The sequence below is a fragment of the Bactrocera dorsalis genome, chromosome 3 (assembly GCF_023373825.1).
Source record: "Bactrocera dorsalis isolate Fly_Bdor chromosome 3, ASM2337382v1, whole genome shotgun sequence".
NCBI lineage: Eukaryota > Metazoa > Arthropoda > Insecta > Diptera > Tephritidae > Bactrocera > Bactrocera dorsalis.
This window is the reverse complement of record NC_064305.1, coordinates 50,040,802-50,068,655: the sequence shown is the minus strand read 5'-3', so window position 1 is coordinate 50,068,655 and position 27,854 is coordinate 50,040,802. Positions and strand designations below refer to the sequence as shown.

Sequence of the window (27,854 nt, the reverse complement as noted above, 5' to 3'; positions counted from 1 at the left end):
GATCATCAAAACTTTTTTCCCATGATGATAATGTCATCAAGATACACCAAACATGTCTTCCAGTTGAGTCCTTTTAACACATGTTCCATCAGTCGCTCGAACGTTGCAGGCGCATTACATAACCCAAATGGCATCACAGAGAATTCCCATAACCCGTCGCCCATACTGAAAGCGGTCTTTTCACGGTCACATTCATCGATCTCGACTTGCCAATATCCACTTTGTAGATCTAATGTAGAAAACCATTTCGCTCCAGACAAGGTGTCTAATGTATCGTCGATTCTTGGTAGAGGATAACTGTCTTTCTTTGTGACATCATTCAACTTCCTATAATCTACGCAGAAACGGGTGCTACCATCTTTCTTTTTAACTAAGACGATAGGTGAGCTCCATGGACTTATTGAAGGTTCGATTACACCGTTTTTGTGCATGTCTTCAATAATTTTGTTAGCATCCTCACGTTTTGCTAGTGGAACCCTACGCGGAGCTTGTCGGATTGGTTTAGCGTCTCCAGTATTTATGCGATGTTTGACAATGCCGGTTCTTCCTGTGTTTCCTTCGTTTGCAAATATGGATGCGTATTTTTCTAATAGTTTTTCTGCTTTTAATTTTTCATTTCCATGCAGTTCGTTCAGCAAATTATTTAGGAGTGTAGGACTTATCTGCTGAGGCTCAATCGTAGGCTTCTGTTGTGACCGTTCGCATCGTGCTATTGCACTTATATTCTGGCACTGTCCAATTACTGCTCCTTTCTTCAGACTTATAGGCGCGTTGAATTCATTCACTACTCTCACCGGAATGGTGGCGTCTTCTCTAGTTTTCACAAGCGTTCTTCCTACCAATATGGGTGTATCTATTTTTGTTGGTTCCACAATCCACAACTCTTCAGTCCCACCTCCTCCATTCACTTTAGCCCATACAATCGCCTCAGATTTTGGTGGAATGCTCTGATTATCATCAACAATCACCCTCTTACTTTCAACGTTGGTCACATATCCGGTGTTTATAGGCATCTCCATGTTCTGGCAAAACAGCATTTGCTTGTTTAAATCCAAAGTAACCCCGTGATCAATCATGAAATCTACTCCCATTATAATTTCATCCGTGATTTCTGATACGATGAAGGTGTGATTAACTTCCAGGGTACCAATCATCACTTCGCAAAACACTTTTCCCGTGACAGCTGCTTCCTCTCCGGTGGCCGTTCGAAGCTTGCAACCGACAAATGGTTCAACCGTTCCTCTTACCACATCCGGTCTGATAATTGAATGTGTGGCACCAGTATCCAAAGTAAGCGTTGACAGTCGTCCATTTACGATGCCGTTGATAGTAAGATTGTTGTCATGGCGACCTATTTGTGATATCGAGATGGCGGGGCAAATAGTTGTGGGAACCAGCTCACGCCCCTTTGAACTGTTCCGTTTTAGTTTAACGACTTGTGAGATGTGGATGCTTCGTCCTCATTATCTGTTGGTTGTTTCCGTTTTGATGGGTTTACTTTTATATTGCAATTTCGGGCAAAGTGACCCGCTTTTCCACAGTTGAAACATCTGCCTGTTGTATTTACTCGCGGTGCAGCAATTGTCTTCAGAGTCTTCAATATTTCTTCCATCAGCGCCGGTTGTTCCATTTCAACCCTTTGTACCTTGTGTGCTGGTTTACTTAGTAGGGAAGCTGTTTCCTGTGTGAGGGCGTGCGAAACCGTTTCAGCAAACGTTCTTTTTGGCAATGCATATGTGGCGCGTTTGGTGTCCACATCACGAATTCCATTTATGAAACATTGAATTTTTACCCTCTCAATGTAATCCACAGGTGCATCTGCATTTGCCAAATGAGCCAGTCGTTCTATTTCAGTTGCGAACTCTTGCAATGACTCGTTCATTTTCTGACCCCTATTTTGCAGTTCGATCTGGTATATTTGTTTCCGGTGCTCACTACCATATCGTCTTTCTATCGCACTCATCAATGCCTCATAGTTGTCCCGTTCACAGTCTGGAATAGTCTGAAGGATTTCTGCCGCAGGCCCTTTCAATGATACAAACAAGGACGCCACTTTGTCCGCTGCATTCCAGTTATTGGCCATTGCTGTCTTTTCAAACTGAAGTTTGAAAATTTGAAATGGAATACTTCCATCGAATGTGGGTGCCTTCAATCTTGGATTATTTGTTGATGGTGCAGGGCCATGCAGTTGCAGTTCTCGCATACGATTACTCAGTTGAAGAAATTCTGATCTTAAATTTTCTTCGTCATTTTTTATTGTGCTTAATTCGTCTTCAAATTTTGTAAATTTCTCTTGCACTTGTGTATTATTTTCTGTAATCTGTTGTACCAAACGCTTTTCTAACTGCGTATTATTTTCAGTCATTTGTTGTGTAAGGCAAGACTTTAACTGCGATGTATTTTCAGCTATTTGCTGTGCCAGACGATTTTCTGTTTGCACTGCATTTTCTGCCATTTGCTTGATAGCCACTAACAACGTGTTCATGTCTACACTTGATGATGTTCGTTGTTCTTCTACTTTCTCTTCTACCTTTGTAGAAGTTTCTGGCCCAACAAATTCGAACTCGTCCACATTAATTCCATCCGCTTCCATTGCTTCACGTAATCGTGCCTGCAGATCCGCCTTTTGCCCGCTTATCGGCAAATTACGCTCCTCCAGTTCCTTTTTTAATTGCTGAATTCTCAATTCTCCGAATTTAACCATCTTGAATTTGGATTATTTGACAATCCCACTTCTGACACCAATTGTTACGAATTTACTCTTGCTAGTTTACTTTGTTAGGTTCGTATCTCTGGATTGACAAATAAAATCAACACTGTTTAATTTAATTCAACAACTCTTTATTTCACAACTCGTCTACACTATAGCAGTTTACTCTTAGCACTGATTGATTACGTTGGCGCTGCCACGGCTTATATAGCCACGCACTTCTCGCTGATGCCGACGTGTCCTTCTAGAATATCGCGTCTGGAAATTACCAGAACATACGGCTATAGCCACGCACTTCTCGCTGATGCCGACGTGTCCTTCTAGAATATCGCGTCTGGAAATTACCAGAACATACGGCTATACGGCGCCAGACTCAGCAATTGTTTAACTAGACGAGCAGACAGTGTGGCGCCAGATGTCTACAACAAGACAAATGCTATTCCATATACCTACAGCTATTGTTCATAATCAGGGATGCATATAGTAATACAAATACAACTTAATACTACTTTTTGTAACAACATGTATAAACAATTTAGTAAGGAGTAAATATATGCCGAGTGCATTATATAAGTATAAACTATAAAATAAATAAATAAATAAAAGTTATACGTCTAAAGGGTAGTTTTCAGTTCTCAAGAAATGTAAAAACTTCACCGGCACTTAATCACACGATTCGGCTGTTGAATGGATTATCCCACTAATCTTAAAAATATATCAAGATTTCGCCATACAAAAGTTCCAAATCACTTCATTGAAATGATTTGAAACTGATTCACGCAAAATCTGTCTGTGCGACTCTGATTTTGCGCCATCTACTTGTCAGCATTGAAAATCTGTTACATTATCACAGCTGATTTAGACACTACAAAGGGAAAAAAATGTAAAGAAACATTTTTTTTAAAGCAATGAATCTAATTTCACCTGAAAATCGACTTAACAAATGAAAAAATGCATCCACTATTTCTATTATATGGAAAATATTTGAAAAAAACGGCTTTTATTGCAAAATACTATATGACAATCTTTTCTTTTGATAAATATTGAGCGATGTGACTTCATGAATGACAATAACAGCTGTGATCTTTTTAACGGCAGTGAGAACACTGTTGGGTTATGAAATGCTTAAATGTAATCTAATCTTTTAAATTTTCGGTCTGAACATGGTATAAGAAGTGGTCAAGAAAATTTCCTGCGTTGCCATATTCGCATTTTATTGGAAAAATTTATTAAAAATTAGTACCAGTTTTCTTTAATTTACCGCAGAAAATTTTCTTGTGCTAATACGCAGCTCTAAAAAAATCTAGTACTAATTTTTAATACATTCTTTCAATAAAATGCGAACATGGCAGCGCAGGTTTGGCGAAGAAACATGACATCAACAATTGTTTCTTGAAGGAAATTCAAAGTGATCGTTAAATTCATCCTAAATTAGTTAAAATCAATATTATGAAATATAGTTCATTTTAAAATTTGGTATAAAACTTACCAATCTTCATCCACATTCCTTAAATCGCAATGAAAATTTGGCACGTTTCCGATTACATTGACGGTCGGGTAAAAAACACCAATTTCGCTATAAATGGGGTATGTGCGGATAGGGGAGCTTTTCCAGAAGAGGAATATGCAAAAATAAAGTTACTAACACTTATATTTTATAAATATTCCCGATTAAAAATTCAAAAATTTGTATTAATAGCACTAAGTATTTCACAATGTTTCACTAAATTTTTTAACATTTTTCACTTTGTATATTTAAATATGCACTCTAAACATTGAAATAAGTTCATATTTCACTTTGTTATATTTTAGCAAAATTTATTAATTTAAAAATCACTTAACACATTCATCGTTCAAAAGGTAATAGGTACCATGTTTAGACCGAAAATTTGAAAGGATTAGATTACATTTAAGCCCTTCACTAATCAGCCCGTTCTCATTGCCGTTGGAGGGATTGAAAAACAGCTGTTTTTGCCATTCAAGAATTCACATCGCTCAATATTTATCAAAATAATATAGTATTTTTTAATTAAAGTCGTATTCTTTTAAATACTTTCCATATAATGGAAATTATAGACTAATTTTTTCATTTGGGAAGTGTCAGGTGTAATTAGATCCATTGCTTTAAAGTAGATGGCGCAAAATCAAAGTCGCACAGAGAGATTTAACGTGTATCAGTGATTTGAACTTCAATGAAGTGGTTTTAAACTATGATTTTTGTATGGCGAAATCTTGATGAATTTATAAGATTCGTGGGATAAACCACTCAACAGCCGAAATCGTGTGATTAAGTGTCGGTCTGAACATGGTATTAGATTGTTTACAAATATGAAGAAAACAAGCGTTGCCACATCTTAAACACCAAATGCGTAGGTCTCAACGGTTTTTCTTTGTTTGTATTTTCGCGTGATTCTTTTTTCTTTATTAACTTTAATAAAAAATACTTTGCAACATTTTTCAAACTATAATTGAGTTGTGAACATATGTGATTTATATTTAATATACACAAATAAGAAAAACTCTAGCGGCCTTCGGACGCACTTTAAAAAAAATAACCCTGGTCGAGTCAATACTCCGAGTGACTGAGGTAATTTTGCACAATACTCCTTTAAAAATCGAAGTATTAAATAATAATATTACATAGTTGTTTATTAAATTTAAATAAGAAAATATCCATATGCATGGAAAGATTGTTTATACTCATTTTAATTTGAAATATAAATTTATAGACGCTTGTTTTTATTAGAAATAAGATTGCTACATAAAGAAATAGGAATTATATCGAAACAGAGAAATTCAGCGAATTGCTCATATTTGCTTATTATCATATGCAGCGCTCAGTTTCGTCATAATTGTTAGCACGTAAACAGTGGCGGATCCACGGGGGGTTTTGGTGTTAAAACACCCCCTAAACTCAGAGAAAAATAATATTACGAAAGAAGCTTGGTTGTGAAAATATTCATCAACATGTTCGTTTTTAGTAATATATCATGCGCATTATTATGCACCCATGCGCACTATAACCTGCCCCTGCACACCATTTTACGTAATACATGGTCAACTTTACAAGCTCCTTATTATCACGTTTATTTTTGTAAATAAGACAAAACGTGTCCTATAATCTGAATTTTCGCGAGGGAACTGCTATATTAAAAATACGTTGAGTAATAAAACTTTTCGTAAAAAAAAAAAAAAATTTCTGGATCCACCACTGCACATAAATGATGCTCACTACGAATGTAAATATAAGATTATATACATATTTTATAATCAGGAGGACTTCCTTTCCAGCGGTATCTTCAGATCGCGGCGCCAAAGATATCGGAATTGTGCCGAAAATATTGCTCCGCTAATATGGATCATTCACAATGCCAGCTGTCAAAATTACTTGACTACAGCTCAAGAAATAAGAATTTTTTTTCTTGAGCAATTATTTTAGAGCTGGATATGGGGCTTGGGTTAAAAGTGGTATGGTTGGATAGAGCTGATGCTCCAGATTAAGAAAATATATAATTATATATTTATATTTGTACTTATAGTTTTCGAGATATTTGCATTTAAATTTGAAAATTTTGCAAATTTTATCTTGCAATTTCTCGATTTCTAGTAATTATTTATATCATATTATGCACTTTTTATGCACTTACACTTCACTACATTGTGTCTATATATTTATTTTTTAGAATTTATTTCGTTAATTGCTTAAAATAAGCATTTTATATTTTACACAAATTTCATTTTATGCACAATAACAAAAGTATTCCGTGTTGACAGATAATAAGTGTTGCCATAATTACACATTTATCAAACGAATAAAAATTAAAAAAAAAATAGAATTATACCCCAAATACATAAATCATTGTCCCTTTTCTTGATATTTCATGATTTTTGGTAGGGCAGGCCGCCAACGCCAAAAAGGAATTTTACTCAAAAAAAACATGACACACGCCGGTGTTGGATCGGCCAGGGTTATTTTTTTTAAGCGCGGCCGAAGGCCACCAACGCAAAAAGGAGTTTTACTTAAAAAAAAACCTTACACACCCCGGTGTTGGATCGGCCAGGGTTATTATTATTATTATATTTTTAATGAGGCTAAAGGCCGCCAACGCGAAAAGGAGTTTTACTCAAAAAAAATCTGACACACCCCGGTGTTGGATCGGCCAGGGTTAATTTTAAGCGCGGCCGAAGGCTGCCAATGCACAAAGGAAATCTAAAAGTTATGTTAAAAAACATCTTCTATAACGGATATTGTTACAACTAAACAATGTATCGTTTCTTTTTTCCCGTTTTTAATAATTTTCATATTAATTTAATTTCAATTCCACGTTTATGCCTGCATCCAGGATACAAATTTAAAGTATATAAAACTGTTGAAAATAAGTCCGTTTCCAATGCGACTCTGTAACAGCAAATATGCATACTAACCAAAAATGTACAAACCGAACAGGTCTATGATTTTTTCACTTTAACTGTTCATTCCTGTTAAATACTTTGAATAAAGCGGAATCTCAACAAAAACTTTAAATATATATAAATATTTAATTATTAAAAGTTAAGGTGTATTTTAAAAAAATGAGTGCAAATTCATCAGGTAAGTAATATAAGTTTTAAATTGATAAAAATATAACTTAAGCATTTAAATAGATTAGGGGTATTCTCTTGCTCTTGCAAGATTGCAGATTGCAAAAATACTATACCGAAATATACAAGGGCACGAGAGCACCCATTGAAGAATCTAGTGATATATGAACGGCTGATTCGGTCAATTTATTGTGAATGACTATTATGCATGGCTATTGTGAATTGGCGCACCTTCTGCCTACATTTTTAACAAAAAAACTGTAACAAATATTTATAATTTAAACAAAAATTATAAAATCTATTTAAAACTTACCGTCCTCAACAATTTAATGACCTAATATGTCTTTATGTAAAATGACAGCTAAAACAGGGTTGCAATTATATTTTTGCGTGACATTGCACGCAAACATACATGGGTTTTGGTCTGACATATTTTACTGCCATTGCAAATAATTTTCTGCGTGTGTTTGTTGTTGTGCCGGTGCACCAAGAGGAAATATATGCAATATTGCAAATAATCATTATGATCCTTTTGTTAAATCATTAAATGCAATTAAACATACTTATAAGCCTTAAAACTGTTTTTTATTACAATGGAAAATTTTTTTCAGATGGTATTTGTTTCCTGCGTTTGAGTTTTTATATTAATTTTTATTCGTTTGATAAATATGTAATTATGGCAACACTTATTATCTATCAACATGGAATACTTTGCATGGAATGAAAATTAGGGGTATTCTCTTGCTCTTACAGGATTGCAGATTGCAAAAATACTACACCGAAATATACAAGAGCACGAGAGCACCCATTGCAGAATCTGGTGATATATGAACTGTTGATTCGGTGAATTTATTGTGAATGAATATTATGCAAAACTTTTGTGAATGTCTATTGTGCATGACTCGTTTAACGAATATTGTGATTGAAAAAATAACAAAACAAAACAAATTGCGAAAGATTAACGAATCTATTTTTTAAAAATGCCACAAACTTCTGAGAAACAAAAACTTGTTAATTTTATAATTGAAGAAGCTGCTTCTAATATATTACTAAATCTGGATGGTAATTGTTTATTTCACTTTTTTAAGCTTTAAAAAATCAAAAATTTGAACTTTTTAGACGACAATAGCTATTGGAAAACTATGGATGAATTGGATGAAAGTCTTGCAATTATCTTATCGAACCATCACGGAAATTATCAAAATGTGCCTAAGTGTTTGGAATGGAGGACTAATGTTCTTGACTATTTAGACGAAGGACGTTACCAACAAATGCTCCGAGTCTCAAGAGATCAATTTGCGTTGCTATTGTCCTTGATCAAAGATAGTGCACAGTTTAACAACGCTCAATCCATTAGGCAATTTTCAGTAGAAATGCAGTTAGCTATAACCTTATATCGTTTGGGTTCATCGGGTGAAAGTGCGGCGATTCGGAAAGTAGCTACACTGTTTGGTGTAGGAGATGGTGAAACGCTTTACAAGATTACAAAAAGAGTATTTTCGTCAATTTTGGAGTTAAAATCTAGATATATCACTTGGCCTGATACCAATGAAAGACAAAATATCGTTAAAACAACGTACAATGAGCTGCCGCATTGCATAGGGTATATTGATGGTACTGAATTGAAACTTGCAGAAGCACCAGTTGTTAACCATTCGGCTTATTTTTCAAAAAGCCGAATCTATTCCATAAAGGCACAAGTTGTATGCGATTAACAGTTAAGGATTCGGCATGTAGTAGCGGGACACTTTGGTAGTGTACACGATGCTCGCATGTTTCGTACTAGTGCTCTCTCCACTCAGGAAGGTTCACTTTTTTCTTCTTCTCAATGGCTGGCAGGAGATTCTGCTTATCCATTGCTGACCACTCTTATCACGCCATTTCGAACAAATTCACAACAAATGGACTATTCAAAGCGTAAAGCATTCAACTTGCGTCATAGCAGATATCGCGTGAGGATTGAACATTGCTTTGGGATTCTAAAAGAACGCTTTGGCAGCCTTAAAGAATTAAGAATACGTATTCAGGACGAACAAAGTCATATTCTATGTTCCAACTGGATTATTGTTTGCTGTATATTGCATAACATCTTCCGAGCTACTTCTAACGATATTGAATACGTAGACAATATAGTTGTCGATAACGACGAAGAATCAGATGAATTTCCTTCACATGAAAATGGCCGCCGAATAACTGAGGCAAAAGCCAAGCGCATATCTTTGTACACAATAATGTTTGGTGATCAATAAAACGTTAATTAGTAATATATGTACATATGTTATACATACTGGTATTAGGTATACCAACTCTATTTTTGATATAACTATTTTTATAAATTCATACTTACGAAACCTAAAGGAACAATCTAACTGCCATGAATATTCATAAATAAATACAAATGTTATTTAGTATATTTAATTGTTTTTATTTTCATATTTTTTTTTCAATTTCATGCATAGCCACTCTTTCTTTCATTTCTAATTCTAACATTTTAATTTTTTCCTCAGTTTCTATTTTTTTCAACTCTATTTCTAATTTTTTTGACTCAATGTCTAACTTTTTTTCTTGAATTTTCTTTTCTTCCTCGAATTTATATTTATCGAACTCAAGTTTTTTCGCTTCCATAGCAATTTTTTCTGCTTGGATAGCCGCCAATTGTCCAATGGATGATTTTGGAGGACGAGTTGTTGACCGTTGGCATGTTGATACCGGTGTGGAGATCGGTGCAATCGAAGATGCGGCATTTGATGGCGCAGCAGGTACACATTCTTCCAAGAATTCTGCTTCGAATTCTGGTGCAGGACTAACTGGACATAACTGAGGCGAAGGAAGGTTGCTTTCAACCAGTAACGGTTGCATTACCGGCAACCGCTTTTCAAATATTTCCCTCAGCTGGTCGTAGTACGGACACATTTTAGCAATTTTTGCTGAAATTAGTAAAAAAATGTTTTATTTACAATAAATTGAAAATATCTGTATAATACTAACCTTCGATGGTACTGCCGTCAGCTTCATCTTGTAGCCCTGCACCCGTTGACGCGAGCCAATCATTGGCTTTACGGTACTGCGCCTTCAAATGTCGGACCTTCCACCGCACCAGATCCCATGAGACATCCAACTTCGAGTTACGTAAAAATCGTTTATAAAACAATTGCGCAGTTGGAGCCTGAAATAATAGAAAACCGAATTAAATAAAAAATTAAAAACAAAAAAAACGTATCAACTTACCTCAAATTCCGGCTCTTCCATTAAAAACTCAATTATAGAGTGCACCTCACTCTCCTTCCACTTCTTGTTTGGCTGCTGCCTTTTCCTCTTTGCTGGGGGCGCAACTTCGCTATTCATATTTGTGGAAAACTGTAAAAATTTTTCAGAAATTAAAAAGAAATTTTGAAATCTATTTAAAACTTACCTTTCTCAACAATTTAACAACGTAATATGTCTTTATGTAAAATGGCAACTACAACAGGGTTGCAATTTTATTTTTGCGTGACATTGCTCGCTAATATACACGGGTTTAGGTCTGACATATTTCACACCCCTTGCAAATATTTTTCTGCGTGTGTTTGTTGTTGTGCCGTTGTAAATTTGCAATGCTTGCACCGTGCACCGGGGTTTGCAAGAGCAAGAGAATACCCCTATTGTGTAAAATATAAATAAATAATTACCGAAAAATAAATATGTAGAAACAATGTAGTAAGTTTAAGTGCATAATACGAAATAAATAATTACTAGAAATCGAGAATTGCAAGCGAAAATTTACAAAATTTTCAATTTTAAATGCAAACGTCTCGAAAACTATAAGTAAAAATATAAATAATTATATATTTTCTTAATCTGGAGCATTAGTCCTATACCACTTTTAACCCTGAAATTGTGGGATGTTGTACTAAAGTTTCCCCCGGAGCTTAAATACAAAAATATCCATAGCCATAAGTCAGCTAATATTAATTTCAAGCCGATTTCTGGGGACTTTATATTTACTCCCAATTATAGTTAATGTGCAACTTCCATCCGCAACAACAAAGGTGGTATAATATAACGGCGCATCTCGACAGGCAAAAATTTATTATATACTAACTGCATTGCTGTCCGTATTGCCTGTAGAGACTCCATATTGCTTATGGAATGAATTGAATTTAATTGAGGTATGCACTGCGACCTTGGGTCTATTGCGCCCTCTCCTAACTCACAGGGACTCGCCAAGCCCCAGCAAATCGATAAATTCTAGTATTTTGCTGGGAGCTAGTGAGTCGATGTGATCCCTATCCGGAAATATGGTTCCAAGGTTCGATTAGCAGATGGTCCGGGGTTTCAGGTTCCCTGTCGCAGAACCGGCAGCTAGCGCAAGAGGCTAGTCCTAGGTTGAATAGGTGCCTTTTCAACTTGCAGTGGCCGGTATAGAATGCGACCAAGAGCCTGAGTTTAATCCTTGGGAGGTTGATTATCGATCTAAACCTATTAAGGTTGTACCCCCCTATTAGCAATTTGGCATGCCGCATACCATGCGCCCGTTGCCAATGACCTTCTCTACCCACTCTTTCTTCCTTACGGAGCAGCTTCTTTATAGTGTAGGGGGCCACCCCAAATTAGGTGTACCTGGTTCAATTCAGCTAGGCTGTTTAGCCGTTCTCTACACTCCTGCACTAGCAGCGATTTGATTTCGTAAGCGGAGATCGCTTTTAGTGCCGCTTGGCTATCGCTGAGTATGGTTATTCGCTCATTTCGATGGCCGCGATGGAGGTTTATCTCTATACCCCGACTTATGGCCAAGACTTCGGCCTGGAAGATACTGGGGAATCTGCCCATCGGTATGGATAGCCTTGTGCGTGGACCTGCGATCCCTGCACCAATACCTTCCGACGTCTTCGAGCCGTCAGTGTACCACTTCAGTGTACTATCCCTCAGCACGAGCTCAAGAGTGGAGTCATTCCACTCGCTCTTGCTGCCAAGGGTAACCTTGAACTTCCTCGTGAAATTTATTGTTTTTGTAATCCCGACCTTCTGGAGGAGGGCAATTGGATTGTTGCCACGTATCATCTCCATCCTCTGGGACGAGATGGTTTTCCCTTTGCCGCATCCCTCTGCCGTTATTTGCAGAAGTGAATGCTTGGCTAGTTGACCGATCACTATGTGGAGCGGTGTGAGTTCCAGCAGGACCTCCAGCGCCACCGTTGGGCAGGTTCGCATAGCGTCCGTCATGCAGATGCATGCTAGCCGCTGAAGCTTCGATAGTTTCATCACCACCGAGGCCTGTGCCGCCACAGAGCCCGAGGATACCGCTCCATATGTGACTATCGGTGGCACAATCATGGTGTACAACCACCTGACAATCCTTGGCTTGCAACCCCAGGATTTTCCTGCCAGCCGATTGCACATCAGTAGTGCCTTTGTCGCCTTGACCAGGGTTTGGTTCACATGCTGCTTCCACCGCAAAGTGGAATCCAGCGTGAGACCAAGATATTTTAACGTGCTGGTCATCTCGATCTCTCTACCCCCAAGTGTGAGGTTCCTAAGCCCGGGTAGGGATCTACGCCTCGTGAACGGGACGATGGTAGTCTTCGAGGGGTTGATACTCACTTCAACTCCCCTGCACCACTCCTTTGCCAGGTTTAGACCTCGTTGCACTAGGTCACAGAGAGTGTCCTCGAACTTGCCTTTCGCTATAATCACTATATCGTCCGCATATCCTTGGCAGCGGATACCGTTGTCGGTAAGCAGTGCTAACAGGTCGTCCACAACAAGGCTCCATAGCAAGGGGGGTAGTACACCACCCTGCGGACAGCCTCTTGTTGTGCCGAGACGAATCTTTATGCACCCTGCTGTGGTCTCAGGAGCCGTGGTGCGCAGTACCGCCTCTATCCATCTACGCACCGGTGCTGCCACATTCCTACCCTCCAGTGCCACGGCTACACTTCTATGAGATGTGTTGTCAAAAGCTCCCCCGATATCCAAAAAGGCGCATAGCACAACTTCCCCTTTCTCTAGTGAACTCTCTATCTCGGAGGTCAACTGGTACAGAGCCGTGTTTGTTGATCTGCCAGCTCTGTATGCATGCTGAGCCGCATGCAGGGGTGCAGTCTACCGCGCGTTCGACCTTAAATGATGATCTATTATCTTCTTCATAGTTTTCAGTAAGAAGGAGGTTAGGGTAATTGGCCTGAAAGATTTAGCCAAAGAGTAGTCCTTCCTTCCTACTTTCGGTATTAAGATTACCTCAGCTGTCCTCCATGGTTCAGGGATGTAGTCCAAGGCTAGGCTCTCCCTCAGCAGCCTAATCAGGTATGGCATCAGGATCTGCTCACCCTGTTGTAGAAGCACTGGGAAGACGCCGTCCACTCCCGGAGACTTGAACCTTTCGAACGAGGTCATTGCCCACCTGATCGAGTCCGCAGTAAACAATTGTTTAGCGACAGCCCAATCAGTGCGGGATGGCCTGTGTTCAGTTACGGGCAGACACCGGTAAACCGGAATAGTCTCCGAGAAGTGAGCACGCAAGAGCTCTGTCTGTCCTTCGCGCTGGTCGTGAATGTCCCGTCATTCCTTTTGATGGCTACCACTGTGTCCGTCTTCCCTTTAGCCAGAGCTTTGTGCAGCCTGGCAGCTTCTGGTGTGGAGGAGACGTGGGGATCTCTTTATTGTACAGTGTCAGTTTGTTCCTATACTCTTCCCAGACCCCTGCACGTTTAGCCTTATTAAATAGGCTGCGTACCTTCTTCCTTAGGTCTGCGAGCTTTCTTGTCCACCAGGAGCAATTGCGCCTGTCTGTGGGTACTCCTAAGGGGCAGCTGTCATTGTACACGTTAATGATGGACCCGTTAAGCGCGGTCAATCTGCACTCCATTCCCGGGCCCGTGGCGCTACTGTCAGTCTGCCCTACCCTCTTCAATCCCTCATCTAGCCTCTCCCTGAAGGCACTCCAATTGGTTCTTCGAGAGTTGCGTCTAGGAGGGAATAGCTTGACCCCTGCCCTCAGCGCAAACCTTACAATTCTATGGTCCGACAGGGAGGGCTCCGTTGAGACTCTCCACTGCGAGGCCAGCCCGGTTGCAGGTTTATAACCGAGGGTGATGTCCAACACTTCCCTCCTGCTTATAGTTATGAATGTGGGTTCACACCCTACATTCTCTATCGCTAAATTACTGCTACATATTCTAACAGGGACTCACCTCTCACGTTGCAGTCGGTGCTGCCCCATTCCGTATGGTGAGCGTTCGCATCGCAACCGATGATAAGGGGGAGCTTGTGCAGTCTGCAGTGCTCTACCAGCCTTGCCGTTGCTGCCTCTCCCGGAAAGTATGCTGAGGCCAGGACGAAGTCTTTACTGGGCTCGAGGAAAGAGAAATCCTCTACCCCGCCGTCAACCGCGCTGCTGTCCATTGGGCCTCCAAATCCGCCTAGGAGCTCCTGAGTGGAGGGTAGCTCCGTGTTCCGGCCATCAACGGGGACGTCTGTGGTCGTTACTGGCACTGCCTGTCCAGACCTGCTCCCGCAGGACTGCTCCGACGCCTCGCCCACCTCCATTCTTATTACCTTGCCTCTGACAGCATCCGCATATCCGCGCCGCCCCTCCTCCACCCGGTGAGGAGCCGGTCCAAATGGTTGGCCCCGGCTGTCTTTGCGTCTGTGCCCCGCACCCTTTTGGATCGGGGGGGCTCCTGCGGCGTGATTTGGCCGCTCTTCCGTTTCTCGGCTTGGGGATACGTGCCCGCGAGCAGTGCCCTGCTGTCGCCCCGCCTTACGGTCAGAGTTGTTCTGACCGGGCCACGGTTGCTGTTACCGCTGCCTTGCGCGCGAGCTGGCACGTTTTTGTCGTGCCCATTTGCCGGGGATACGTTGCTCCCTTGGCTCTTGCTCCTGGCTAGAGCCTCCGCTGCCTCCGAGGTTTTCCCATCACAGAGGTGCCGTAGGAACCACTCACCCCTTTTCTATGAGGATCCTCGCACCCGCCGGGTTGGCCAGCTTCTGGGAGGGGGCGTTGCCCTCCTCTTCTGCGCCTTCTCCTCCTTCTCCTTCTTGCGCCGTCAGGCTCTGCCTGATGCGACTCGCCCGAGGCCGACCCACTGTACCTACCGGCGGGGGTCTTGGCGACGCTCGTTGCTGCTACTGCGGCACTAGGCGTTACCACCAGGTGAGCTCCGCTGCAAGAGGGCACGTCGTCATCATCCTCCCTGGCGTGCTCCTCAAACAGCGAACGCTCCTCTGGCGTGAGAGCGTCGAGGAAGCTAAACTTCCGCCTAGCCCCTCGACCCCCCTTACCTTCCGCTGCCCTGATCCCCTTTTCTGCTTCCGTTGTTCTCTGTCGTTGCCCTTTGTCCGTCATCGAATCCAATATTTGTGTTTGTTTTTGTGTTGTATTGTTGTTGTCCATCTTTTTCGTACGACCCTTGGCTCAATAGGGTGAGCAGTCGGGTCTATGATCTAGCTGGGGAACTAGAAGGTCCGTCACGCCAGAGCCCCTTGGCGCGGTAAGACTACCGTTACTTCCCAATTCGGCCCGGTGTTGGGAAGGCTCCGTTAAAATACAGCCACATTCACCTCCTGGCTGCAAAGTTCCAATGGGCACGGGAGTCGCTTCAAAAAATAACCCTGGCCGATCCAACACCGGGGTGTATCAAGTTTTTTTTAAGTAAAACTCCTTTTCGCGTTGGCGGCCTTCGGCCGCGCTTCAAAAAAAATAACCCTGGCCAATCCAACACCGGGGTGTATCAAGTTTTTTTTTAAATTAAAACTCCTTTTCGCGTTGGCGGCCTTCGGCCGCGCTTCAAAAAAATAACCCCGGCCGATCCAACACCGGGGTGTATCAGGTTTCTTTTAAGTAAAACTTCTTTTCGCGTTGGCGGCCTTCGGCCGCGCTTCAAAAAAATAACCCTGGCCGATCCAACACCGGGGTGTATCAAAAATCTTGATATATCAAGAAAAAGGGCAATGATTTATGTATTTGGGGTATAGTCCTATTTTCTATTCATTTTTATTCGTTTGATAAATGTGTAATTATGGCAACACTTATTATCTGTCAACACGGAATACTTTTGTTATTGTGCATGAAATGAAAATTGTGTAAAATATAAAATGCTTATTTTAAGCAAATAACTAAATAGTTACTGGAAAAAAAAATAGGTAGAAACAATGTAGTGAAGTGTAAGTGCATAAAAAGTGCATAATATGAATTAAATAATTACTAGCAATCGAGAAATTGCAAGATAAAATTTTCAACTTTAAATGCAAATATCTCGAAAACTATAAGTTTGCGGCGGCAACATATTTTCTTAATCTGGAGCATTAGCTCTATCCAACCATACCACTTTTAACCCTGAAATCGTGGGATCGTATACTAAAGCCGACCCCGTTTTTCCAAAGAATAAATATTTAGTTTAATATTATTAATTTGAGGAAAAATTAAATAAATGGAGAATGAGCGAAGTATTAAATTTAATAAACTTATAGAAGCATAAATCAAAATATCAATTTTTATTTTTTTAATTGGTATATAAAATTTATGCTACAACTCTTACAGCCGGTTTCACGAAATTTTCTAATTGAAAATTAAGTTTCATTTAATTTTAAATTTGATTTTTATTTAACTTTGCACTTAAGTTTGCAGCGTTTCACCATTATTCATAATTGGCAACCCAAAAATGACAAAGCAGGGATGTTAGTAAGAATAACAGCTGATTTATGTAAACAAATAAATTGTACTGATTAATAAAAATGGAGAGTGTAGCTAAAAGCAAGAATCTTTCATCAAGTGACATTTCTACTTTGCTAAGCCTAGTGCATTTTTTCTTTCCCTCATTATACGAGAGCGACGATTTATAAATATATTTATTAAAACCTCGCACTCCATATCACTTTTGTCGTCATTTTTTACAATATAAGTATTTATCTTCTGCTACTTGCAAATCAGCTGATTGGAAAACGTTAACATAGTTGCATATGACAGTATTTAATTAATATTTAAATGGCAAAGGGTGACCATTTAAATACAAATTAAGTCAAATGGTGAAACTGAAATAAATTAATTTTCACTTAAATCAGTTTCGTGAAACCGGCTGTTATAGTCCGAAATTATGAAATCTTTTTTCTCAAAAAATACATATAAAAATTTAAACAGCTCAGGAACTCGACCTTTGCGCAAATCATTATGTTATAACAAATGCCTACATACAGTTTTGGCAACGGCAATGGCAATAGATTTGACAGTTAGTATGCCATAAACTTTTGCTTTCGAGATGTCCCGTAATTTAAAATTATCGAGAAAATATTTATTCCTGATTATTACGATATTCTCTTTTATCGATATCACAGCTATGTACATTCACTATACATATGTATACAAAGTTTGTATTACTAATTTTTTATCCGTAGTAAATAACTAGATTTTGTAACTGCTGCATTCATATTAAGCAATCCTTTTAAGTGTATTTAAAATAAAGGAAAATATGAAGCCAAAGAGAAAAAGGTATAATGTGAGAAGATCTTATTCCTCTTTTCCTACACCTAATAGATACCAGAATCGACAACAAAGTTGTCAAACGCAAAGCTATCAACAGCAAAATCATTTATATAATTCTGGAACTCCGCATAATTCTGCACCTATAGCATTGGCTTATGCACCTCAAATTACTCCTAATTTTTATAATAACGGCAACAATTGGCCGTTTCAACCGCCACGACATTTATCAGCACCCTCGTTTGGACAACAATCATCATATCATTTTGGTCAACAAAACAATAGTTCGCAAATAAACACTGCCTCTTTACGTCATAATGTAGTTAGTAGTACAACTCAGTTTTCAGTTCCACCACATCCGTATCAATTCAATTGTCCGATAAATTATCAGCAAGTTTCTAACGCTAGTCGCACTCAAACAAATACGAAAGTTAATGTTCCAAAAAGAAAGTGGATTAGAGACGACGCTATACGAGCACTTGATATTGAAGAGGAACTATGCAAACGAAATACATCTGCTCCATATTTAGTCATTCGCTTTCCGGACATTCCACTGGATTCTGAATTAGTTAAAGGTTTTTCAGGTCAAATTGAAGCAGTTCATTTTCAAAAAAATTCTGCACCACGGTTTTGTTTCGTTCGATTGAAAGAAAATGCCGACGCAGGAAAAGTGATTGAAGATATATCAAAAATCCCATTTGGACAGGGTCATTTATCTGCCGAGTTACGGTTTGATCCAACCAAACCTCCAACGGCTTCTAAACCAGAGCAAGTAGATCCTTATACATTATATGTTGGAAATTTGCCTTTATCGATAACGGTGGAAACAATAAAACGACAATTTCCAGGTGCGCTAAGATATGATCTTGCCTTTAAATCAAAAACTAAACCTATTAGATACGCTTTTATTCGTTTTGAAAGTGTAGAAAAATCAATTGAAGCTTTTAAGCATGGTATAAATTTGCAAATCGAAGGCCGCTCTCTTGTTTTACGTTTCCGTAGAGCAAAGTTTAATTATTCTACTGAAAACGTGTCTTTAGAAAAAGATCAAACAAGTAATAAAAGTACACCAATGGTGGCCGATTTAACAGATAAAAATGATTGCATAATAACAAATAATCTAAAACCGATACAATCAAATTTGACAAGTGATGATAAAGTTTTAGTGAAAGCTGAATACCTGGAAGGTAAGAAAATTATAATTTATAAAAATATTGTTTTTAGCAAACTAAAAATTATTGTTATACGCTAGAATGTATAAAGGAAGAACAATATGATTCTGAGTACAGTTATGAAGACGAATGTTCAAGTACGTTTTGTGGTAATGGCGATGATTCAGAGTTTCCCGCCATTAAAATAGAAATGGATGATTTTCATGAAACACACAATTCAAATTGTACGTCATCACTCCCATGTGTTTCAGATGGTAAGTGTCATAAATATTCAGCCTTATCACAAACTTCGCGTGAACTCAATTCCCCCTTGAAAAATACATGGGAATGATTTATTCACGCAAAGTTTCCGATAATGATGATTTTAAATATCGTGCATACTTTAGATATATTTTTTTGCCTTCAGATGGGGTAGAGCTTGGACAAAGAATCTCTCGTGGTCACCTATGCGATTCTGTTCATCGAATAGGTGAGGTGTCTAGCACTATGACTTTACAGAACCTTGATGAAAACGTGGACCAAGTGAAAATGCAGATTATTAATACGAAAATGAATGCCGTTGAACCTGAAAGGTCTATGCCGTCAATTGTATCGATTTCAGAAAAAAAATATATTGAAAATTTGTATGAACAATTAAACACTTCTAAAGTATTTAAAAAAGAAGTACGAAGTGATTTTGATGACCTGGATGCAATGCTTAAAGAAATCGATTAATCGTACCAATGACAGATACATCCTTTACTAATATAATATTTGTAAAAAGGGGTATAAATAATTTTTTATAGCTTATAAATAACATATTCATAAGTATTTCTCAGTGTTCACATGATTTTGTCATTGTTTGTATTTAAAGTGTACAGACAATAAACCCGAACAAAGAAATTGACTTCATTCTGGAGGATTTTCCAAAACGTAGTTATAATAACAATATACGAATAAAAATCATCGATTTTTCGAGCGACGTTTGAAAGTGGATCTAAATAACTGTAACGGGTGTAGGTTTATATCCTAACAAAAAATTGTCAATTCTGCAGCATTCCTTAACAATATAACCAAAGCCGTAGGTATGATTTTTGTCATAATTTTTTTTTTTTACTAACAAGGTATTGCATGTGTTCGAGCTACGTAATAATTACAGCAGTTCAGCAATCATCATTTGAATTTGGTCTTTCAATTTGAAATCTTGTAGCATCCTTTTACATTTTAGCTGACTAATTACATAGCCATCCGTTTGATTGAATATATAATATTGATGCCAGTTAATGGAATCGATGGTATGTGTGCGACAGTAAACAGCTATATCCGATATTCCTCGTTTCTTTCCAAGGGGCTTCCTCATTTCTCATAAAGGGTGATCCATTTCGAGATTCACTAATTTTTAAAGAAAAAACAGAAACTTCCAATTTATTGGGGAATGTTTATTATCATTCCAAAGTGCATTATTTGGCATTTATATTTTGAAGATTATCTCTTTCAAATGTTGGCCGCATCAAAACGTGAAGTTATCTGCTCCACGAAGTGTTCTCTCAATAAATTCATTGATTGATGCGATGTGTGGGAAGTGGCACCATCTCGTTGAAACTAACACCCCTATCATGCATTTCGATTACATTCCCGCTCTACGCTCCGCCGGATTCGAAATTAGATATCATGCGTTACGATTGGATTGAAAGAAGAAGAGGAAGAGCTATAACTCTTTCGAAATCAGCTGTTTGCTTTGAAATATGTGAAACTGGAACATAACAAAGCAAAAATACACAAATTACTGCTGTTCAAAGAAAATAAATAAAAGTAAAATTTTTATATTGTTATTATTTTTATTAAACGTAACTATGGAATCTTTATCCGCGGCGATATTACTGGTTGAGGAGGAGAGCAGCGCATCTCAGAATGCTGGGGTGAGAATTGAAAGGAGAAGATTAGGAGATATGTGCGATCCCTTCCAGATGAATGACGGGCTGTAAATAATTGCACGTGAAAGTAGACATTTTTCTTACAATTTGTTTACTTATTTAGATTCAGAAAAACTTTCGCCTGAATAAGGACACATGTCCTATATACGTTTGCGGAAGAAACTACGGCAAGTAAATTTGATGCTACCTCTTTCCAAAAAGCCTGCACATCTTCCTTAGGACGCTGGTGGAAACCGTTGGCTATATCTAGCTTACTCTCCATCATATCTGCCAATTTTCCATATTGCTCTGGTGTTGTTGTTTTTGACCTGAAAGCATATCAAAAAACATCACTAAAACTGGAAATGTCGTGTGTTTTACAACTCTTAAATACAAGTTTTACTTACATTTTTAGAAAATTAAAAAAAAATCACGCAAATAATAAAAACAAATTCTCAGCAAAATAAAAACACAAAAAGTTCTCCGCCAACAAAATTGCAATTTAGCAAAACGGAGCTACGATCGAAATGCATGATAGGCAGAATTGTAAATTTCGAAGTTGAACTGAACGGGAACGGAACGCATGATACCAAAGTCGCCAAACGGAGAAAATTTCAATCCAAGTCGAAATGCGTGATAGGGGTGTAATTGTGCCGATATCTTGAGTTTCAATTAATCGGTTATCATGGCACGATAAAGGTCGCGCTTGACGTTTACGTTCTCACCGACATCAGTTTTGAAGAAATATAGACCGATTATTACGGCCTACAAACCACACCAAACTGTTGCGTTTTTCTGAAAGAAATTAAATCTATTCAGGTTGCTCTTTGTCCCAAATGCATAAATTTAGATTGTTTACATACTAGAAATGGGCATCATCACTGAACAAAATTTTGCTCGAAAAGGATAAACTATAGTGAAGTGATGTCGCTTGAGAAGGTCGATGGGCTTCAGTTCTTGCGTAAACTGTGTTTCTGATTTCAAGTTAAGAACTCGACGGAAAACGCGAACGGCGCCTAGTTGACACTCTACGGTCTTGATGTAAACTTCCGACTATGGCTGCTATATTTTCTTCAATGTATGCTTATCGTGGTCTATTGGGTTGAATATTATACAATAACGAATTCTGGTGTAAGTCATTCCATGAAGATATGCCAACTAATACAGGACGGCTTGGCACGACTCACGCGTGATCTGTCAGAATGGGCTATTGAATCATCCGTTACAACAGCGATACGAACCTTCAGTCGTATCGAAATATAACATTATAGGATCTACTCTTCTCACGGCAGTCGAGTCTAAGGAACGGGAACGGGACTTTTATCCGGTTAAGGACCTTCAACTCTGAGCCTACCGTTAGTGGATTCTGGTGACATCCAACTTGTATCTTACCATTCAAGCGGAAACTATGCAACCACTACAAAAACAGCAACAGTTGTCATCTAATTTTCAAATACGTGTAAATTTTAGAATAGTATACCCCGATTTCGGAGTTACAATGGATATGTACGGATAGAGGAGATCCTCCAGATCAAGAAAATATATACTATATTGGGTAGTTGAAAAAGTTAAATTTTAACAGTTGTTTAAATGAGTTAAGCATCCACCCACTCTACGCGGAAAAACGGGCGCACACTAATAAGAAAGCTTAGTTCACCACAGCTGATACCACTCAACACAACTCAACCCCCCTCCACATCAATCAACGCACATAACAAAAAGGCTGGAAAAAAGGATTGCGGACACATTCGATCTATACAAGCTGCACATTTACATTCATTTTTTGATACACTTTCCGGTTGTAACACCCATCCCGCGCGCAGCATCAACGTCCGAATCTATACTGCGCCGTGTCAAGACTACCTTTTGATCTAATCGACATCGTTGCCCCCGCGCCGACATATAGCATTGTAGAACATTGGGCTGTACTTCGATACCAACACCCTTTTATAATATATGTATATAATAATACGATAATTCAGTCGCAACCGAGTTGTCAAACCGTACGGTCGCATTTTTCTTTTTCTCTCGCGGTCATTCTAGTGGTGTCTGTGTTATAACGCTACTTTACAGTTTTGCACAAATAACTTTTTTACTGTTAATTTCTCGCTGTATTTATTTCTTATTGTTAACTGGTGCTACATTTATAAATTTTTGCATACATAAAAAGTAATATTTTCACAATGCCCCCTGGGGCCAATAATCTGGGTGATAATAGGTTTGCCCTATTATCCTCAGCCCAGAAGACTAAAAGAAAAAAGCCTGAGCAAACAACGTTGGAACTATTTCCGGAACTCTCCATTACAAAGAAGGATGACCCCAAATACCTCGTCATTAAGTCGCGGGATGCCAGTAAACCCATCACTTCCATCTCCTGCTTCGCGACTTATAAAGGTATTCAATCTATCAGTAAAGATATTAACAACGTCTCGTCACTTCGCGATGGCAGCCTACTCCTCCTTGTAAAAAATCAAAAAATTGCCGATAAATTCCTTTCTACTAAAAATCAGAGAACGTCTAATATAGAGAAGGTTCAATTGCGGACCAGCGTGTGAATTGTCAAAAGCTAACAAAATCCTATTAGTGGATTTCACCACTTTTGGCTCGGCAGGGGAAACATTAACAGTGATGAGCGAACAGAGCTGAGCATTCAATGAAAATTATGCTCAGAAATATACATTGCTTTTACAGACGAATGTTGGCCTTTTGGCTTATATTTTTATACGTTTACATGCTATCATATCAATTGATATGAATATGATTTTGCGAATTTTTGTGAATTCATGCAAAATTGATAAATTTTTATTAAATTATGCTATTTTCATGGTAACATTTGTAGTTAATGTCCAAATAAAAGCTACTTTTTTAATATTTCTTATCTTTGATAATATTATATAATTTCGTATGCATGTATGTATGTATATGAAATGTTATCGTAATATCCTAAAAACATAATATATTACAATAATAATATACATAGGTAAATCACACATCTTATCATTTAAAACTTTCATACGCATCTATCCTGCAGATATGTATGCAAGTACAAATCAATTTCAAATCAAAATATTATCATTTATCAGTAATATAAAAAGCGCGCGCTTCTCTATATTTACGTACACACATATGTTTGTATGTGCGTATGACATTCTCACACAAATAATATATTCGTACGCATGTAAATCAAAAAATACAAACATTCCTCTCGAAAAACAACAATAGTTTCAAAAATCATCACACACACATACTTACAATATGGGTACACACGTAAATACATATGTGCGTATGACATTCCCACAATGCATACACAACATACATACTAACATGCGTTCACATGTGGATATGTCACCCGCAAAAATTACAAATATTGTTCTACAAAAATAAAAATCGTTTGAAATAGCATCAGAAACCAATATGGCAGCCAATTGCCGACGTAAAACTTTATAGTAAAATACACAACAACAAAATTTTCATTCATGAACGCAAACGTACTTTCAAAAAGCATATTCGATTCATTCATAATGGCAGACGCCATTACATCTCCCCGAGCATGCCTTGCCTACAAGCGTCTTTTCGCGACGATTTCAAAAGCCAAAAATCATAAATTGAATATATTTCTGAAATGTATGAGAAGGAAAAAGTGTCAACCCCGCAAAAATAAGTATTAAAATATATTATAACAAAAATGACAACATAGTTTATTTCTTGTTTTCAATTTTAAATATTTTTCAGCGAAAATATTCAACATTCTTCTGATTCATGTGTACAGTTAATCCCGGTTAAGTAGTATTCCGCTTTAAAGCTAATACTTTTTAACTGCCTGTGTCTTGCTGCATCTCGCGTTTTGTTTTTTAAAATATCATAAAAATTATTGTTTAACACTTTGAGCCCCGCGTGTCCACCCGTGGTCATTTTTTTTTCTGCATCGGTGGCCCGCATACTGACGAAGGGTTGTGCTTTAGTTGACAAGCTGGGACCAAAATTCGTTTACTTAGTTTTATTTATTTCACCGGTGGCGCACGCGGGGCTCAAAGTGTTAAGTACCTTCCGCTTAATTATACACACTTGATTATGTCCCATAATATATTTTTAATTATAACAAACCACAAAAATGTGTATGTTTGATAGTGGCACGTAACCGGGATTGACTGTATTTGTCATGGAATGTATGTATGCAAATATGTAAAGAAGACATATTGACTTGCGCGTGCCACGTTGTACACGAATAGGGGTTGATTTTGCGCTTGCTCATATGCGATGTGTGTTTGTAAAAGTGTGTATGCTGCTGTTGATTTTGATTTTTCAATTCAAGAAATGTTTCAAAGAAAATATCCTCTGATTCATGTGTACAGTCAATCCCGGCTAAGTAGTATTCCGCTTAAATGAAAATCAAATCTCTCCCTCATCACTCTTAACAGCCTATATTATATCTTGCCGCATCTCACGATTTGTTTTTTGAAATACCTAGAAATTACTGTTTTAACTACGACTCATTTGAGTATCCGCAGTCGCTTATGTACCATATTATATTTTTATTTTTAACAAACTACAAAAATCTGTATCTTTGATTGTGGCACATAACTAGGTTTGACTGTATTTGTCAACGAATGTAAAAAATATTTTGTAATTCTGAAATATTTTTACGCAGCTGCGTTGATATGTATGAAAGCTCACACACAAACATACATATTTACGCTGGTTTGTAGGCGAAGCTGTACAGCGGCAAGGGAAGCGGTGTCGGTACAGCTCCGATTTTCTACAATTGACTTTTTGACAAAGTTTGGTTGCCCGGACAACGGAGTTTTTGTATGAAACAATGGGTGTGTATATTTACATACAAAGTTGTTTATAGACAAATTTACAAACATAATGCGAATGATTATTTTAAATTTGTTTACATGAACACAAAATTACATACATATATGAATATGTGAGCATTATACGTATGATTTTTTGAAATCTGTTTACATGTACACATAATTATATGCATATGACTTTTAAGATTTTATCAAAACTTCAAATGCCCAAAGTAAATAAATACATATGTACGTATGTATATAAATATATAACTTAAAAAACATACATATAATTATATTAATTAAATATTTAAGTAATAATACAAATAAGACTTTATTATACATTTCAGCAAATTTAATGGAATTCATCATTAAATTAAATTCATCATTGCACTTACATACATACATACATATCCATAAGTTTACTAATGAGCTTTGTTATCATATAAATATATTGAGAATATCTATAAATTATATCCATAGTCGCTTGCGCGTTGAAAATATGAGAATCTGTAAGCGTACATTGAAATTAGCATATTTTTTCTCATTTAACACTGAAAATGCTCAATTCTGCTATTTTCGACGCTCCTGTTAAATATTGGTGAAATCCGCTTATAGAAACGAGTACCCCTCCTTTTGTGGTGAAATCCACTAATAGAAACGAGTACCCCTCCAAAAAATGAAATGTAGTAGAACAGTGCTGCCCGTGAACCTTCTCTATATTAGACGTTCTCTGTAAAAATCTACCCGGTGCAGGTGCTGTTGAAGTTGCTCTTCACAGCACCCTTAACTCAGTCAAGGGCACAATTTATGCCCCCTTTATTTGCCAACTTAGCGACGATGAAATAATTGAAGGTCTCAAGGAACAAGGTGTCTCTGCAGTCCACAAGTTTAACAAAATAGTTAAAGGCGTTCGTGTACCTACTGGTGCCGTATTATTAACATTCAATAAATATACACTTCCTAACAGAATTGATGTAGCCTGGAGAACCCTTGATGTCCGTCCGTATTACCCTAATCCTATGCGCTGCAAAACTTGTCAGCTATTAGGACACACCGCTAAACACTGCGTAAAAACTCCTTCCTGTGTCATTTGCAACCTTCCTCCTAACCACTCTCCTCCTTCTGATTGCACCAGAGTTTACTGCGCTAACTGCGCAGGTGAACACCCCTCGTCCTCAAATGCTTGCCCTAAATTTATTCAATCGAAAGAAATATTAAAAATTAAAACTATACACAAATGCACCATGCGCGACGCCATTACCAAGTATAAAAATCAATTTCCTTCCACCCCATCCCCCTCCTCCTTCGCCAACGTGGCTAAAATGCAAACTAACAATGATATAAATACAAATTCAAAAAATCCTAATAACAAAGACAATACTTCAATATCAAAAAACTCTAACCTCAATAATAACGCAACAACAACAAAAACTAACAACGATTCATCCTCCACCAACAATCCATTGCATCATATAGAACTTTCAGAAACCTCAAAGAACTCCCCTCTTCTATACCCTCCATCCTTGGATTCTTCCCCCTCCCCATCTTTCTCTCCACTTTCCCACATCTCATCGCCCTCCTCACACTCCTTATCTCCCCTGGCATCTTTTGCCATCTCCCCTCTTGATCACAACACCCATCCAACTTCCTCCTCCCCTTCATCTCCGTCACCCTCGTTGATGGAACAATAAATTCCCATAACCTCACTTTATTATTTTTTCTTTATTTTTCTATCCATGTTATCCATCCTTCAGTGGTATATGAACGGATACTTAATAAATACATCGAACTCTAACTTTTATAAACTCATCATTATTTGTGCCTATTCCCCTCCTAATTAATCTTTCACTTTAAGTTATTTTAATAGTTCACTAGTTTAACCTCCTTTTTCGATTTCTCTCCTCAATTCTCCTCGTGGCAATCTACTATATCCGCAAGATATAGCCTTAGAATCTGCTCTTCAAAATCAGTACAATTTTATCCCTAATATCAGTCACCAAAACTATGCTGTTGATTTAGTATTATTTTCTAATTCCTCCGATTTGTCCGTTTATGTCTTCCTTTTCTAAAATCTTTTCCCTCTTATTCCTTTGGTTCGGTTCTTCGGGCACGTCAATTTCTTCCTCTAAATCTAAGTTATTACATATTTGTAAGAAACATCAATGTAATACACCCACACTTACCGTTAATAATATAAATTTAATCTGTACAGATAGTTTTAAGTTCCTAGGCTTAAAATTAGACTCT

General features: G+C 38.0%; 3 protein-coding genes and 1 long non-coding RNA gene across 7 annotated transcripts in view; 2 read left to right on the top strand and 2 right to left on the bottom strand.

Moving 5' to 3' along the window:
• Positions 1 to 1,242: 1,242 nt before the first annotated feature.
• The window catches only part of LOC125777130 (uncharacterized), a 55,725-nt gene continuing 29,113 nt past the window's right edge, over positions 1,243 to 27,854 (bottom strand). For 2 of the 3 annotated variants that reach the window (XM_049451350.1, XM_049451349.1), the window contains exon 2: positions 1,243 to 3,098. In XM_049451350.1, the coding sequence (XP_049307307.1) occupies positions 1,424 to 2,704 (1,281 nt within the window). In that variant the 5' untranslated portion in view covers positions 2,705 to 3,098 and the 3' untranslated portion in view covers positions 1,243 to 1,423. Of the gene's footprint in view, positions 3,160 to 27,854 lie in introns of all 3 variants that reach the window. The other variant, XM_049451348.1, reaches the window with a different exon arrangement.
• Positions 8,487 to 15,286, bottom strand: LOC125777159 (uncharacterized). 2 transcript variants are annotated; one of them, XM_049451417.1, is made up of 5 exons: positions 14,461 to 15,286; positions 10,704 to 10,929; positions 10,520 to 10,648; positions 10,280 to 10,457; positions 8,487 to 10,218 (listed from the first exon to the last, which is right to left on the bottom strand). In XM_049451417.1, exons 3-5 carry the CDS (start codon positions 10,634 to 10,636, stop codon positions 9,722 to 9,724), a joined length of 792 nt encoding a protein of 263 aa, XP_049307374.1. In that variant the 5' UTR covers positions 10,637 to 10,648; positions 10,704 to 10,929; positions 14,461 to 15,286; the 3' UTR covers positions 8,487 to 9,721. The 2 variants fall into 2 exon arrangements, with proteins under 2 accessions (XP_049307374.1, XP_049307375.1); XM_049451418.1 differs by lacking the exons at positions 10,704 to 10,929; positions 14,461 to 15,286 and having other exon boundaries at positions 10,520 to 10,693.
• On the top strand, positions 17,602 to 19,886 carry LOC105223290 (uncharacterized). Its single transcript, XM_011200971.4, has 3 exons — positions 17,602 to 18,931; positions 18,997 to 19,170; positions 19,323 to 19,886. Exons 1-3 carry the CDS (start codon positions 17,734 to 17,736, stop codon positions 19,628 to 19,630), a joined length of 1,680 nt encoding a protein of 559 aa, XP_011199273.2. The 5' UTR covers positions 17,602 to 17,733; the 3' UTR covers positions 19,631 to 19,886.
• Positions 20,116 to 23,679, top strand: LOC125777224 (uncharacterized). Its single transcript, XR_007422184.1, has 2 exons — positions 20,116 to 20,876; positions 20,933 to 23,679. It is a non-coding gene; the product is annotated as an uncharacterized LOC125777224 (long non-coding RNA).